At 42.2% G+C, this 17,761-nt stretch overlaps 1 protein-coding gene across 5 annotated transcripts; it reads right to left on the bottom strand.

The window, feature by feature from the left end:
* Positions 1–1,751: 1,751 nt before the first annotated feature.
* On the bottom strand, positions 1,752–15,381 carry LOC133448261 (uncharacterized). Of its 5 annotated transcripts, none has more exons than XM_061726627.1 (7): positions 14,983–15,381; positions 12,590–12,958; positions 5,499–5,673; positions 3,396–3,683; positions 3,123–3,187; positions 2,865–2,908; positions 1,752–1,891 (listed from the first exon to the last, which is right to left on the bottom strand). In XM_061726627.1, the coding sequence occupies exons 2-7, from the start codon at positions 12,800–12,802 to the stop codon at positions 1,855–1,857; spliced, it is 822 nt and encodes a 273-aa protein (XP_061582611.1). In that variant the 5' UTR covers positions 12,803–12,958; positions 14,983–15,381; the 3' UTR covers positions 1,752–1,854. The 5 variants fall into 5 exon arrangements, with proteins under 5 accessions (XP_061582611.1, XP_061582610.1, XP_061582612.1 ...); XM_061726626.1 differs by having other exon boundaries at positions 12,590–12,820; XM_061726628.1 differs by lacking the exon at positions 14,983–15,381 and adding an exon at positions 14,301–14,955.
* Between the last annotated feature and the right edge of the window lie 2,380 nt (positions 15,382–17,761).

The raw sequence follows: 17,761 nt of genomic DNA, 5'->3' as shown, positions 1-17,761 counted from the left end.
TATTTGTTTTCCTGGCCACAAACCTACGAGGGTCATTAAGACGGAGTTCCAACTGGCAGGTCAGCATCGCTTAGGTTTCTCAAATATGTACAGAAATCTTTGCTGGTGAGATTACATTTAATGAGCATTGGCTATATTGCAGGCTTTCCAAACGTTATTTGATGCATCGATGGGACGCATGTGCCAATTACAGCACCATCCCAAAATGAGGCTGACTTTGTTAACAGGAAAGGTTTCCACAGCATCAAGGTCCAAGTAGGTATAATGGAACTGTAAGCTGCTTTTATTTTTGAGCGTTCTCTTAATGATGTTTTAAAACGTATTTTCAATTGCCAGATGATATGCGATGCTGCAAATCTTTTGGCAAATCTAGTGGTGGCCTTTTAACCATACCAAAAGTTAGAACTAGGACACACGGGGAGGCGGCATTCAGTTTTTATGGTCCCTGATTGTGGAACAGCCTCCCGGAGAACCTCAGGGCCGCAGAGACTGTTGATGTTTTTAAAAAGAGGCTCAAGACCCATCTCTTTAATCAGGCTTTTAACTGACTCATTTAACTCTTTTAAATTTCTTATGCTCACCCTTATTTTTATTGGATCTTACTGCTCTGTTTTATATTTAGTTTATCCTTTTTTATCCTATTTTATTTTTGTTTAATCTCATGTTTTATCTAAATATTTTAGTCGTTATTTATGGTCTATTTTATACATTCTACTGTCTTATTCTTTTAGTTTTTAATGTCTTGCTTTCCAGACATACTTTTAGGATTTTATGTTATGTTATACTCTTTTAAACTCCTTTAGTGTATTTTATCCTGCTTTCTTGTAGCTTTTATCTCCAGTGTTTCCTCATGGGGAGCCTCCATGCTGGGAGTGACTCTGGCCTGCAGGGGGTCGTTCTGGCCTGGATGGTTGTGGAGCTCTGCACCACGGCTTCACCGCTGTGGTGTGGACTCCTCTATCCGTCCGGGCCAGGATGGTCTCTGTGGCCCCCCCCCCTTGTAGCTGCGGGCTATGAGACCTCCTGGCGTGGACGGCTCCCTGTTACCGTTTCCTCACCTGGATCCTCTGTGCCTAGCCATGTCTGCACCGTGTGTCTGTGTGTATAACCTAAGTCAATTGTAGTGTGCTTGTGTCTGCGGGGAGGGGGGAGTGGGGCAGGGCATTAATAAGTTTTATGTTTATTTGTTTTATGTTAAGCACTTTGTGTTGCATTATTTGTATGAGAAGTGCTATATAAATAAAGTTTGATTTGATTTGATTTGAAATCTAATATCAAACGTGGATGCGAGATGGCCAGGCTCTGTGCATGATGCCAGGATGTAGGGAATCAAATTTGAGCACCACATTTCTACAGAGTGCGTTATATTACTAATATTATATTGATCAGTTTTGCAAATATTCATGTGTCTAACTTTGTGTTATATGTGCAATTGCACGATAATTTGATTAATTAATGAAGGCTAGAGGGGCGTTAATGGGAGCATTTAAAATGTTTTTTTTTTTAAGTAACTAAAGTTACTTTTCATAGTAACTCATTACTTTTTGGTCTAAATAACTGAGTTACTTTTTAATGAAGTAACTAGTAACGGTAACTCGTTACTATTTTTCAGTAACTAGCACAACACTGCTTTTCAATGGGTTGCTACTGTGTAGTTCATATCAATATGCAATTCAGCAGTGAAATGAATTGCCACTAGCGACAAAACAATGCATACAGGGGTTCTTCAAGTTAAAGAAATGTTAAGTCCATTGAAAGTTGTCATGTTGAACTTTATTAAACACATTAAACACAGCAACAGCAGACTTTAATGATTGATGGTTGAATTTTCAGCCAAGGTGCCTCCTTGGACAATCAGGCTGGCTCCCAGGATGGAGGCCAGGTCGTTCCACTGATGAATACATAAAGGGGAGAAGGATTAATGAGCATTCATACACATTGAAATGAATGTCATTACTGACACATTTATATACTGTTTAGAATATTTTTAAGAATTGTGCAGTGAGTATTACGTGATTGAAAACATCACTGTTTTGTAACTGCAATGACTCAGTTACGCTGGTGCTTTTGTTTTCACTCTCAAAAGACAGACATGGTAAGTTAATATTCCTCACAGCAACTGTTGCTCATGGACAGATAAGCGAAACTAAATAATAGTATAAACCAGTTGATAGCAAAATTTAAAATGTATCAAAATTTAATTTTCACTTATCAGTGTTGTAAGCCTTGAAAGATTATTACTTCCTCAATGTTGTACACGTTTAAGTTTTATAACAAAAAACTGTAAACCTTTTTTTTTTTTTTCTTTTAAAATCGTACTTCTATAATTTCATAAATGCAACACGACGTGGTATTACTGGGATAGAAATGCAAAGTTAAACTTCAAAATAATCATAGATATAACATTACAGAGTAGGTGCATGTGCTAAATCATGAATGAATGCTCATTTAGACCTGTTGTAATGTTAATTTGTTGCGGACTACTGTAAATGGTAAATGGCTCTTTTAATATCAAAGGTTGCCAACCTCTGCACTAGAGTTGATCAGCCGAAAATTAATATTGAATGATTAATACTGTACCCTAACCCTAACCACATAATAAAAGTCTGATTAAAGATATAATAACATGTAATAGCTGAGAAGCACTTTATAAGTTCCCTGGGGAAAATGTAATTTTGCTTGGCCCACAGCCTACTGGATGTATGACAACTTCTTGAAATAAAGACTAACTCTACTTTTCTGCTTTGTGGTCTTTGCATAATTAGACAGTGTATTCCAACTGTAAACTGCAATGACATTACCATTTCCTTTAACAAACCCACCCTCTACCGATATCAGTCAACATTCCCTAATGAGTAACGTACCATGTGCTGCAGGGTTGCCAGTCATACAAGTGTTCCGTCTTTCCCTGTCAGGCAAAAAAAAAAACATTGTACATCTGTGTTACTTGGAATATATATCCTCTGTTTAGTTTTTGGATGAATGATAAAAGCAATAAAAGCCCTTGCTTTTAAGTGAAATTTAACTTACAGTAGTTCTGTTTTAGACATCATTGTAAATGTCATGCTGTATTGAACAATAGCTCAACATTGTCATCCAGTTATTTATTTGTATTGTCCTACCTCTCTCTTCCTTGTCTCTAGAATGCCTTGCACTGGGAACGTTTCCAACTGGTTATGAGGGCATTCTGTAATTGTACGGAATATATTATTCATACATATATGGAGAACATACATAGTGCTTTCCCTTTGGTGCTCAATTCAGATAGACAAACGTTTTTGCTGTGTGGCATGAGCATTATTACTCTACCTATTCTTCTTACTTCGGAATCACAGAAATCTGAAGGTCAGCACATGGTTTCATTAAAATCTGAGCTTAGACTACGGGATACACACCTTTAATTTTTTTTAATCTTTTATGTCGACCCTGCTGCTGCTGCATATTTGGGCCATTTTGTGGTGATTCCAGGATGGCTGAGGCCCGGTTTGGTGGTGGTGGAGAGTCTTCTCTCTCCAGCTTGATAAAGATTTCCTCTTCTTTAGGCTTTAGTAGATTATTTGCTTGTGGTGGGGTTTGGTCCTCTTCTTGGGGTGGTGAGTCATTTCGCTGTGTCGGGGTTTTGTCCTCTTCTTGAGGTGGTGGCAGTGTGTCCTCAACTTGGTCTGAACCTTGGCTCATCCAACCTACACATGGACATAGAACACACACAAACAATATGCAATATACAATAAAATATGCCATTAGCAAAAGTGTAAAAAAAAAAAAAAAAAAAGGGGCAAACACCAATCAAGCTGGACTGTATAACAAGATGGATGCAGTGACAGGTTTCTGAAGGACACTGGGGCCAAGCCAGAGAAAAGCTGAGTGTTCTCCACTCAACTGCTGTTTCGCCTGAAACTGGATTGTAACTGAAGACCTGTCAATCACTGGCAACTACCCTGTTCTATATTATGTCCCCTTAACGATGCAATCCAGAACCTCGCCCAATCATCACATGCTGTTGTCAAGACCACATGCGAGGTGATAAGTCATTGAGGAGGCAGGAGTAGCAGTTAATAAAGATAAATAAAATAATATAAAGAACAGTTGTGGTCTCTTTCCTACATGTCACAGATAAGGAAGTATGGTCTGTCTATCCCGGGGGTCGGCAACCCGTGGCTCTAGAGCCGCATGCGGCTCTAGAGCCACCCTAGTGGCTCCTGGAGCTTTTTCAAAAATGTTTGACCTTTTTTTTCTTCCTTTTTTCTTCTTTTTTAAAATCTTTTTTCTCTTCTTTTTTTTTTAACTTTTTTTTTGCTTTTTTGCCTTTTTCACTTTTTTTTTCCCTTTCCTTTTTAATCTTGACATTTCAACTTTTTCTCTACATTTCGACTTTTTTCTCGACATTTCGACTTTTTTCTCGAGATTGTACTTCAACATTAATCTCGACATTTCAACTTTTTTCTCAACATTTCGACTTTTTTCTCAACATTTCGACTTTTTTCCTCGACATTTCGCTTTTCGCCATTTGATTTATTTCTAAGGCATATACAAGACTTTCCATTTTTTGCGGCTCCAGACATATTTGTTTTTTTGTGTTTTTGGTCCAATATGGCTCTTTCAACATTTTGGGTTGCCGACCCCTGGTCTATCCTAACATTAGCTACAAGGTTCGGTATGTGCAAACAGAGGGTCTGGTGGACCACTCTGTCTTCCTATTGGTCAACATAAAAGAAAACCGCGGTAAAAGAAAATACATTCTGACATGCTAGACTTTGTGCATGGTGAACATGAAGTGCCCCAGAAGAAGGCTGGTCTTACTGCTATGAGTGGGTTGTTACTCAGCTCTATTTTAACAAGAACAAGTGTTGTTTATGGTTTTAGGAATTTCAACATGAAATGGTGAATATAAGCTTTTACACAGAAGAGTGCCTTGGATCCATTTTTGAAACATATTTCATATTTTTTTCTAAACAATGGGACTCTACGGCTCCTTAGAGGTCGGACAAACCTACAGTAGAACCGGAGGTAGTGGCAAATACAGTGGGTTTACAGTCATCAGTGACTGAAAAATCTAAATTAACATTAAATCTGGATGAGCAAATTGGGACTAAGAGCGCTTTTACACTAGTACCTACTCAGCGCGACTCGCCTTGCCACGCCCCCGTTTTGCGCTTTTCCACTAGGGGTGGAGGCGGGTGGAGGCGTGCCGAGTAGATACACTGGGGGGCAGTGGTAAAGCTTCCCAAATATTTGATTTGACTGTTAGGTGTGACGTAGTAACATAGGAGGTCACATTATCCCCCTAATACCTCCCAAAGCTCCATTTTCTTGTTTTCCACAATGCCAGCCCTTTAAAATGAATCTAGGTTGCAGCCAGGCTACAACCAGAGCAGCATTTGAAGTCTTTGCTTTTTGGAAATATACAGGACAAATTGACAACAAAAATTGTACAACTGACAGTCAATGTGTACTGTATGCATGTGCATTCCATGCGTATGAAATAAATGCAATCTCACCTTCAACCATCTTTTTATAGATGCCATCAATATCGTCTGCACATTTTTTGGCGGCCGGGCCGAGGTGGGCGTGCACTGGAAGCATAACCGTGGTCTTGCAGGTCTTGTCTCTCTTGTTCTTGGGGTGCCCAATCAGCAACATTGGCTTCAGACCAAGTACATGCAACTTCTCAAGCTAGAAAAATATTTGTTGAGAGATCAATTAGATTAACGTTCATTAACGTTGGTCGCTTAGCAACAACGCTGAGAACGGCCAATGAGCTTCAGCGAGCAGCTCAAGAACGGGACCCTTTGATTAATCGTTCATTACAGTCTCATATATAATCCATGGTGGCATGTCATTTTATAAGAATCTTTTTGCCCAGAAGAAAAAAAGAAGGTTGAATATGGAGAATGAGCAGAATAGCGAAATCTAGTGTTTCAAGATCGCAGTCGCAACAACAAAAAATAATTCCAGCAGTCGGGTTGCCATGACATGAGGCGCGTGTATGTTTTATCGTGAAAGTCTGTTGTTGTGTTTCTTGACACTGGTGTGTTTTTAGCCTCTTAAACACTGCTAGTTGACTATGGCTTTGATTTCGCCTCTGCTGCGGCTCGCTGTGCACCCCAATGCAGCTTGGGAGGTATGAGACGCTGTGCCAATAATCCGCCGACGTTGGGTGCTGTGTGTAACGACAACGGCGGCCTTCTGATGCGGATTTTGTGTCTGTGTGTAAAGCCTTGTTCACACTACACTATTTTGCCCCAATCAGCCGCTTACGAACTGGTCGGCAACTCTCCTGGGGATCCTAATAAACTCATAAACTCCTCCCCCAAATCAGGGGGAGCTGGTCGTCCGCTCGGCAAGCCTGGGTCGTTATGGGTCCGTGTACTTCGCGGCCATCCGTTTTTTGTTTTGAAATGACAAAATAAAAATAGAGAAATAATCCAAAATGGTCAGTGTATCTTTTGGTCATTGGATTTTTCCATCATGAGTGGGAATCAAAAAACAAAAAACGATTGGTTTATTTGATTTTCCTTTTAAAACAAAAAACAAATATTGAATTACACTGCATTTTTTCTTTTTCTGTGTTAATATGATTTAACAAAGATTCAAAATACGCTTTTATTTTCGTTTTCTATTTCATATAAGAAAAATGAAATCACTAGTCAACAGGAACGAAAAAACGAACCAAAAACAACCGTTTATTCATATTCGTGCACCGGAAGCTGGCATTTACAACCGAGTGAACTTAGTTCTGGATATTTGACAGGCATTCCTGTGACAATTCTCTCCAGGGGAAGTTTGATTTTAATATTTTATTGGTCGGGTTTACGTGACTCGGAAATGGCTCTGTACGCGGCAGTTCGGGTAACCATGGTTACCATGGCGGCGCTGAAACAACAGATTAAGGATTATTTTTTAAAGATTGATTAAGGACTTGTTCCACAGCGGTTTGACGCACAATGACATTTCCTGCACGGTGCAGCAGATGTGTCTCCTGCAATGCTCAGAAATGAGCGTCAGAAGATTCTGTGCTCGGCATGATCTGAGGAGAAAAAGATGTAGACGCAGAGCTGGAGAGCGCTTTGATTCATCATGGCCGAATGACCGGCTATCTGTGTCACTGGGGGTGCATGCTGGAGAAGGTCTACCACCCCTACGCCGTAGCCTACGGCGTAGGGGTGCGTCGATTTAAGGCGGACGGGAAGGAAGGGGGGCGAGTAAATTGCCGTGATTGCCCGGCGGCGGGTCCGTGACGAGACACCTTTAATACCGTTAATATTATAGATCCATGCGAGACACCTGGGGCAGACGGGGAGACTCGGCCTCCCCGAGAAGGAGCCGCAGCCCCCGGGAGAGTTGCGCCGCAGAGGCGGGCCGGAAAGGCCTGAGGAACCGCCGTCGCGTCGAGTACCGATGAAGACTGAATTATCGGTCCGCGTTAAATCGATGCAGAGCCTACGCCGTAAGGTACGGCGTAGGGTACGCGGCGAAGCGCACCGTACGGTGCGTGTCGCCGCGTACCCTACGCCGAGGGTCTGCGTTGGTGTAACGCGGAACCATAAATCAGCCTTGAGCGGCAGCCGACGCTCAAGCCGACGAAATTAAAATGGGTTAATGGAAACAAACGCTAAAGGGGTCAGAATAATATCACCATTATTTAGAGTTGTAAGCAAATTCTTGGATTCTTAATTTCTTTGCAATCCTTTTGAAAATAATTTTGTACTTTGAATTTTGTACTTTTTACTTTTGTACTTAAGTACATTTTACACCATGTACTTTTGGTACTTTATTATATTTAATTTGAGGTACTTTTATACTTTTACTTAAGTAATTTTCTTAATGGGTACTTTTTACTTTTACTTAAGTAATTTTCAAGCAGAAAATTTGTACTTTTACTTAAGTACAATATTTTTGTACTTTTTCCACCTCTGTTTGCAGTGTACACGTTTAAAGCCCATTAAGCATGTCGGAAGGCCGTTGTGGCTGAGTTTTGTCATTAAACGCCATAAAACTTCTGTCGGACTCAGCGTGCTTCTCTGTCAGCAGCAGCGCGTCATGCAAATATACAGGACCTAACAATAAACTCTCAAGCGGCTCTAATAAGTACAGGAAAGCCGCAATACCGGCTATCTGTCTTGACTGGGGGTGCATGCTGGAGAAGGTCGGGTTGGAAGAACCCTGAGAGAGCTCCATCAGCCATACCATGAATTCCGGCATCAGGTAAAGTTTGTGCTGCAGTGCAATTTATACATATAATGGTAATCAAGTCGATACCTCACGCGTGGGACTAAATTAATTCTTCCAACCCGACCTTCTCCAGCATGCACCCCCAGTGACACAGATAGCCGGTCATTCGGCCATGATGAATCAAAGCGCTCTCCAGCTCTGCGTCTACATCTTTTTCTCCTCAGATCATGCCGAGCACAGAATCTTCTGACGCTCATTTCTGAGCATTGCAGGAGACACATCTGCTGCAACGTGCAGGAAATGTGTTTGTGCGTCAAACCGCTGTGGAACAAGTCCTTAATCAATCTTTAAAAAATAATCCTTAATCTGTTGTTTCAGCGCCGCCATGGTAACCATGGTTACCCGAACTGCCGCGTACAGAGCCTTTTCCGAGTCACGTAAACCCGACCAATAAAATATTAAAATCAAACTTCCCCTGGAGAGAATTGTCACAGGAATGCCTGTCAAATATCCAGAACTAAGTTCACTCGGTTGTAAATGCCAGCTTCCGGTGCACGAATATGAATAAACGGTTGTTTTTGGTTCGTTTTTTCGTTCCTGTTGACTAGTAATTTCATTTTTCTTATATGAAATAGAAAACGAAAATAAAAGCGTATTTTGAATCTTTGTTAAATCATATTAACACAGAAAAAGAAAAAATGCAGTGTAATTCAATATTTGTTTTTTGTTTTAAAAGGAAAATCAAATAAACCAATCGTTTTTTGATTCCCACTCATGATGGAAAAATCCAATGACCAAAAGATACACGGACCGTGAAACATAAGTTTAATCTGTAATCTGTTTTCACTCCATCATGAAACTGCAGTGATGTTGTGACAGTCCGTTCAGCTGCAGCGTCAAAAAAAAAGCAGCGTCCAATCAATAACATGTACTGAACTCTAACATACTGCCCCCCCGTTGGAAACGAATAGGAAATAGAGAAAAGATTTTTCCACTCGCTGTTTTAATTCCCAATTTCAATTTTCAAACATCAATGAAATCGGATAACGGATCATGGATAACGGTCCGTGTATCTTTTGGTCATTGGATTTTTCCATCATGAGTGGGAATCAAAAAACAAAAAACGATTGGTTTATTTGATTTTCCTTTTAAAACAAAAAACAAATATTGAATTACACTGCATGTTTTCTTTTTCTGTGTTAATATGATTTAACAAAGATTCAAAATACGCTTTTATTTTCGTTTTCTATTTCATATAAGAAAAATGAAATTACTAGTCAACAGGAACGAAAAAACGAACCAAAAACAACCGTTTATTCATATTCAGTGCAGTGTTTGGCGGGTGTGCTTGTGAGAACTGGGGTCCCTGGAGGTCCTGGAGAGCCAATGTCCCCGTAGCGCGAGGTGTCCCCGGCGAGCTGCAGTGTTTGGCGGGCTGTCTGTGAGTGTCCTGGGGTCCCTGGAGGTCCTGGAGAGCACAAGTCCCCGTACCGGGAGCTGTCCCCGGTCCTGGCCGGGATCAGTGCAGTGTTTGGCCGGTGTGCTTGTGAGAACTGGGGTCCCTGGAGGTCCAGGAGGCAATTGGGAAAGCCCAAGTAGCCTACCCCCCGTACCGGGACGTGGTCCCGGTCTTGGCCGGGTGCAGTGCAGCGTTTGGCGGGCTGGGTGTGAGTGTCTGGGGTCTCTGGGTGCCTGGGTCCTGGTCCCGGGACTCGTGGGTCCCTGGGTCGGGTCCCGGGACTCGTGGGTCCCTGGGTCGGGTCCCGGGACTCGTGGGTCCCTGGGTCGGGTCCCGGGACTCGTGGGTCCCTGGGTCCTGGCCACTTTCGCCAGATTTTCAGACACTTTGGCCGGCTTTCGGCTTCCTTCGGGCCCGCCTCTGCGGCGCTGCTCCCCCCGACCACCGGGGGGTTCACAGCGCCTCCCTCTCGGTAGCGAGACCGAGTCCGCCCCAGGTGTCCCCCCACGGAGCCCCGCCGCCGCCGGGCAGGCCGACCTCCGATGTCGGCTGCCGCTCTGGCGGTGGTGTTAGTCCTCCGGGAAAAACAGCGTTTCTCAAACCCTACCACGCCGCATACAGCTGAACCGGGCCCTGGATTGCCGGTCACCCCCAGCCCGAGCGGACCCACCCGCCCGCCCAGAAAACGGTGCGTCGAGGCGGGGCGAGGTTCCGGCCGCTCCCGAGGTCTCCCCGCACGGGGCTGCCGAGACCCGAGTCCCGTTGCTGGTGGATCGGAGGTCGGCCTGCCCGGCGGCGGCGGGGCTCCGTGGGGGGACACCTGGGGCGGACTCGGTCTCGCTACCGAGAGGGAGGCGCTGTGAACCCCCCGGTGGTCGGGGGGAGCAGCGCCGCAGAGGCGGGCCCGAAGGAAGCCGAAAGCCGGCCAAAGTGTCTGAAAATCTGGCGAAAGTGGCCAGGACCCAGGGACCCACGAGTCCCGGGACCCGACCCAGGGACCCACGAGTCCCGGGACCCGACCCAGGGACCCACGAGTCCCGGGACCCGACCCAGGGACCCACGAGTCCCGGGACCAGGACCCAGGCACCCAGAGACCCCAGACACTCACACCCAGCCCGCCAAACGCTGCACTGCACCCGGCCAAGACCGGGACCACGTCCCGGTACGGGGGGTAGGCTACTTGGGCTTTCCCAATTGCCTCCTGGACCTCCAGGGACCCCAGTTCTCACAAGCACACCGGCCAAACACTGCACTGATCCCGGCCAGGACCGGGGACAGCTCCCGGTACGGGGACTTGTGCTCTCCAGGACCTCCAGGGACCCCAGGACACTCACAGACAGCCCGCCAAACACTGCAGCTCGCCGGGGACACCTCGCGCTACGGGGACATTGGCTCTCCAGGACCTCCAGGGACCCCAGTTCTCACAAGCACACCCGCCAAACACTGCACTGAATATGAATAAACGGTTGTTTTTGGTTCGTTTTTTCGTTCCTGTTGACTAGTAATTTCATTTTTCTTATATGAAATAGAAAACGAAAATAAAAGCGTATTTTGAATCTTTGTTAAATCATATTAACACAGAAAAAGAAAACATGCAGTGTAATTCAATATTTGTTTTTTGTTTTAAAAGGAAAATCAAATAAACCAATCGTTTTTTGTTTTTTGATTCCCACTCATGATGGAAAAATCCAATGACCAAAAGATACACGGACCGATAACGATCTGTTTTCCGTTTTTTTATTATCAAAACAAAAAACGGATTATTTCTCTATTTTTATTTTGTCATTTCAAAAGAAAAAAACGGATGGCCGCGAAGTACACGGACCGTTATGTGTGAACAGATCAAAGACACTCGCCAACGGCTCGCTGACGAGTCGCAGACTCGGTCGCGGTGACGTAAAGAGAGCTACAGCCAACGAGGGCAGACACGGGGGAGGTAGAAGCTGAAGTGACCCGAAGCGACAACAAAAAAAAAAACACGGCCAGGTAGCAGCCGCGCAAAATCAACAACAGCGTTACTATGGCGTTTTTCACTGAAAATAAACGCAGAAGCTGGAGGAATGAAACAATGAAAACAAATAAGTTTGTGCATTTCTCGTCTTCTCGCGTGAGTTTTCGTTACAGAACGTTGTTTAGAGAGCCGGTCGCAACGCCTGCTGGGGACGAGTTGGGTAGTGTATACAGTCCTGTCGCCGAGCAGTCATGTAGTGTGAAGAGCACGCCGACTGAAAGTCGTGTAGTCTGTACTTGGCTTAAGCAGCTTTTGTCTCGCGGGTGCAGCTCTTGACGACAAAAGCTAGAAGAAAGCAGCGGTGGAGAGAAGCTCACCGACACACCGGTACAATGTTGCAACTGCAGTTAAAATGGCAACTTGCAATGCCAGCCACTATTGGCTGGTATGATACAAACATAAAGTCATTGTCAAACCCATCAAAATTCGTTAAATTATCTAATTCACCCTAAATATGTTTTTTCAATAAAACTATCCTTTTATTCTCCACCCCTCTAAAAGCACCTTGGATGTTTTTTTAAATATAGCTTTTAATGGGCATTCTCCAGATTCAACCTTTAATTTCAAACATTTTCCATTCCTGGAAAACAGGTTTTTAAAACTGTTTCAAACTTTTCTAGGAATTTCATGAACCCTGTGATGTAGCAATTAATCAAAAAATAATCAAAACCTATTTTTAAAGAAATTAATCGACCAAATCCTGCCCATGTTAATTATTTCAATTATTTCCCCCTGGCTGCGTAGTCACGTGACAGCACCCCATCCAATCAATAGTCTCCATCTGCAGGAAGCACCAATGGAAAAAAGCTTCATGGAGGAATTCCCAAACACGGAGCAAATCGTAATCGTGGTGAAAAGCTCAATTAATCATGATTTTGACTTTTACCATAATCGCCCGGCCCTACTGTGATGTGAGATCCCTTGACATAATTCTGTAAAATACATACCAGAATGGCGGCATCATCCACGACGTGGGATTTAATGTTGTTCTTCTTCATGGAGTTCACCCACTCTTTTTGTTGACTGTGGAACTTATTCAGTTTCTTTTGAAGTCGCTGTTTTTGGGGTTGACGGAATCGGCAATGATTGCAATATCTAAGTGCACAGAATATTTTTTCCCCGCATTTTGGGCAGGTCTTTTTTAAAGACCCTCCAGCCATGAGACAAACAACGAGAAACTGTGATAGAAGAGACGAGATTAAGAGAGAGTTAGTAAAAAAAGATACCGCAGGAGAGAGAGAATGGCTCTTAAAAGTGCTGTTGGTTTAAATGTATTTGTGTGTGTATGTATTTAGTGGATGGAAGTAGCAATTAAGCTGTAAAAAAGGAGAAAAAAATTACTACAATCACTTTGAAATAAGTAAGTATTTCTTAATTGCTGACCAAAATACTGTAACTATGAATTCAGTCGTAACTATGAATTCAGTCTTAATCAACATAATCACAATAAATATATAAATACAATTATCCTTACTGTACAAACACTAATACCACAGTCACTTGACACAATACTCGCTGTCAAAATACTGTTAAAACGTCATCAAAACACTGTTACAACACGGTTACAAAGACTGATAACTAAGCCACTATAATAAATAATAATATATAAATAAGAATAATGTAATAATAAATAATCAACCAAGTGGTGATGAAAAAAACCACTAAATAACATTTTAGAAACAAAAATAATAATATTAAACAACGTCCATTGAACTTCAAAATCCGTGTATATATCACGACAACGGATCCCAATTGACTTCGCATAGGTACAATATCCGTGGTGCTCACACGGAATTTTACCACTTTCCGTGGAAAATACTGAGATCAGGTTGTTTTGTCGTTTTACAAAGTAGTCACGGCCTTTGAGGCACAAATATGTTTTCTACAGACTTTCTGTTTTCACTTCTGTTATTGCACTAAAAATGTGCACTATTACAGAATGGATGTTTTGCTTTCTTTCTATTGTTTGTTTTATATTCATTTATACAATTTTAAGTTAAGCAGGGCAGGTTTCTGTTTACGAAAGATACTTATTTTATTCAGTTAATTTTGTTATTTTTTATTAAAGTGAATTGCTGGATAATAATTTGTTTTCCACATGTTCATGCAATTCAAAAATATGCATATATAATAAATATATGTGACATATTAAAAAGAAAAATCATATATACCATATGCATTTTATATAAAAAATGCACATATATATAAAAAAATAAAATATGCATTTAATTCAATTCAGGTTCTAGTCAAATAGTTAAAAAAAAATAGTTTCACTCACAAAAAAAAGAGCTGAGGTGTCCCTTGTTTATTTTTCAAGGAGTTGGCAACCCTAGCTCTATGTCAGCTGAACATAAACATGGGCATGGAATATGTTTCTCTATTTTTTCTTTTTTTTTTTCACTTGACTGGCCACTGCAAACACGTGGGTTAGCCGTTAGCCTCCTGTTGTAGGCTGAAGCTGGACTAAAGTTTATTTATAGAGCACAGGTAATTCAAAGTGCTTTAAATCAACATTAAAAGCGGCAAGACATAATTAAACAGTAAATAACAAATACAATTAAATAAAATGATAAGAAAAGAGGGTAAAATAATAAAAAGCACAAGTTGCTGAAAACTAAGAGCAGTAGAGGTGCAGTACTTATGCTGCGTTCCATTTACCTCGGAAGTCGGAACTGGGAACTGGGTATGACGTCACAGCCGAGTTATCAGCGTTCCAGTTACAAAGTAGGTAAACAAGTTTGTAGTTCGCATATACCACATGAAAAATGTAAATTACACTATAGCAGCATATATATGCCGAACAATACTTGTATACGACTGATTTAGTGTGACCAAAACTAGAATGAAGTGCTACGAATTTTTACAGAGCTCTCTTCTACTGTTTACAACCGGGGCAGCCATCTTGGAATGGTAACTCGGGGGTGGTGAAGACTCTCCCACTTTCCCAGTGGGAAATCCCACTTCGAGGGGCGTTCCAGTTGAAAAATCCAACTGGGAACTGGGAAATCCCCACTTCCGAGGACAAATGGAACGCGGCATTACCGCAGGTAAGTATTTAATTTAGGAGTGTGCTTCAGTAAACAGTAATGCTGATTTAAATGAGCAAAAGGAGACTAAAACGGTTGCATAACGTTTAAATAATAAAAAATAATGTAATATTGCAAATAATACAATTTAATTACTTGCATACAAAATTAAACTAAACACACATAACTTTAAATTATGTCACATTAACAGACCTGGAAACAGGCCGTAAGGTGAACCCCGTTATCGTTTCATCCCGCTCACACCTTTGGGGACGACAATCTTTATATGATAAAAAAGATTGACTCATGCTCACCTTAGAAGTAAAAGTTTGGAGCTCAAAACCGCCCAAGAGTCCCGTGATCGGTGACCGCAAAACGGTACTAGTTTCTTCTGAGCGTAGTAAGATCTTCGTCCGCGGGTCGAGGCGCGGTCGTCACGTGATCCCGCTGCACCAATAGGATGCGCGTTACTAGTAAACACGACGGCAATATGGCGGCGACCGTGGTGTCTTCCGGTTAATGTGAAATGATGAAAACAAACCCCAAAAGTCGTCAAAAATGATCAGAAATGGTCTGAAACCGCGCTAAATACACGGCCACGTCAACGAAGAACTTTGAGATTATTAGACAACAAGGCGGACCTTATCTAAAGTATCTCCAGAGACGTTCTATAAACCGAGACAGCCCACTACGGTTGTGTTTTCTGTATCTGTGTCACGTGACTGCCACGCCCCCTTAGGAGACCGGAAGTAGGTCTTGAGTCTATTGAGTCCTATGGGAAAAGTGAACGTGAGCACAGATTATTACCAATTCCTTCGCCCAATAGTAACCTAAGTAAATATGGGACCCATTTTTCAAAAGCCACAAACCTTCTGAACATTCTGACACCAAAATGGAAAATTTCAGACCGACAGATTAGGAGAAAATGAACTTTGTTTGAGACCTGTCTCTGTCTGAGCAATACACTCTCGCGAGATTTGGCTCTCATTGTTTTCCCAACGGATAAAATGAAGTTTAAAACGAATATGAAACTTGCTTCTTTGGTTAATAATACTGTTATTTTTATTATTTAAGCCTTTTTTGGAAGAAAGTTGTACTGTATCTAGTGTTGTATGTTCCAAAACGATGTGGGGAGAGGGGCGGCCACGCCCACTTAGGAGACCGGAAGTGTATACCATTCCATACCATTGGCAGTAACGGAAATGCGCTATCTTGTGTATAGAGGATCTTTGGTATCTCCAAACACTTAATTCGATGCCGAAGCACAAAAAGGTGCGCCGGACCGGCGCACCTTTTTGTGCTACCTGCGGAGAAAACTACTTTGTGGTTCTGCGCATGCGCACAACATCCCAAATGGATAATATGGGATGTTGAGTATTTGATCCTTCAAAATAAACTACCCATGACATGAATTGCATTACACTTTGTGAACATTATACGATAAAGAGAGAAAAACAACAATTCTATTGCTTTATTTGATATTCATTCAGTCATTGGCCTTTATTTCATGGATGTATTATATAACTGGATACAGTGCCAAAAATGGCCGCCCATTCATTTCAATGCATTCTGCTCAGCCAGCGCATGTGCCGAAAAAATCTCGGACTTCCTGGTTTACTTCCTGGTACACGGGCCCATAGAGTACGGTATGCGCAGTTGAGTCACCTCCCATCAAGACCCGGGGCACATCAATGGCACCGACACGGCCGTGACGGCACGCCCAGAAAGAGACTTTTCTTTGACTTTTCTGGCCGTTATAAAACATTTTTGACGGATATAAAGTCCATGACTTAAAAATATAGAATACAAAGATTAGTAATTGCCGGTGATTACAGCTGGAGGTTCCTGTGAACAGTTTTAGAGGCTTCTCTTTTACTATTGCGGTCTATGGGAAAAAAGCTTTTTGGGCCCCATGGGATTTTTTGTTGCAGTACCGCGGCTGGACACTGGGAAAAATCGGCGTGCCTGCTGAGCGCGAGACTGGGGGGCTGCCTGGCAAGCGACAAGGACCACTTGGGGGGAAAGGAAGTGGGCTAGGGAGTAAAACAGTAAAAATCTTTTGAATTAGGAAACGTTTAGGTTGAGGCATAAAATACACTTGGTTAGAGTCTCGAAAAAATGTGGTCCTGCTTTAAAACATTAATCCAGCATGAAATTTGAAGAAAATAAACATTTAAACCTTAAGTGATAAAAAAGGTGGTGTCCATTCCTACTAATTGTATATGTATCAATCATTTTCTAAAGAAGATAAAACAAAAGAAATACGCTCCAACTGAGTACGAACACCTTTGTTGAGTATCTGTTGGAATCCAGAAATCAAAACGGGGGAAACCTTTAAAAAGGTGGCAGAAGATTCTTAGGGATTCCTAAATCTGGATGGATGGACGGACGGACGGACGGACAGACGGATGGATGGATGGATGGATGGATGGATGGATGGATGGATGGATGGATGGATGGATGGATGGATGGATGGATGGATGGATGGATGGATGGATGGATGGATGGATGGGTAAAAATATTCTCATAAACCAAAGGGGGGCGCACCAGAACAAGTTTGGGAACCACTGAGTTACAGAAACATGAAGAAGAAACACAGGAAGCTGTGGTCCAGATGTGGTCCAGATGTGGTTTCAGATGTGGTCCAGATGTGGTCCAGATGTGGTCCAAAACATCTCTGAATGTGGTGATACTCAACGGGGGGCCCGCAGACCCCTAGTGGTCCGTAGTGTAATTACAAGGGGTCTGAGATAATAAATATATATTTAAAAAAAAGATCCTCTGACATTCATAGAAATAGATTATTATTCTACTCAAATGTGAACAAAGCTTTTATCTACCTAAACTACAGAGGGTCACATGACCTTCTGTTTCTCTTTACAAGTGTAATTCGTTGTATTTTAATAAGAAATCTCACACCCGTTTGCATTGTTGAAGTTACTGCATGACACTTTTAATACAAACATAACATGATCTGCATTCTTTTCAAATTATGAACCTCCTAGTTTCAGTGGGTATACACCATTGATTAAAAAAAAAAATGCTTTTATTGTGAAATATTTGCAGGAAGCTTTTGCAAAGTTAAAGATAGCG

The sequence above is a fragment of the Cololabis saira genome, chromosome 8 (assembly GCF_033807715.1).
Source record: "Cololabis saira isolate AMF1-May2022 chromosome 8, fColSai1.1, whole genome shotgun sequence".
Lineage (NCBI taxonomy): Eukaryota > Metazoa > Chordata > Actinopteri > Beloniformes > Belonidae > Cololabis > Cololabis saira.
This window is presented reverse-complemented; position numbering and strand designations above follow the sequence as displayed.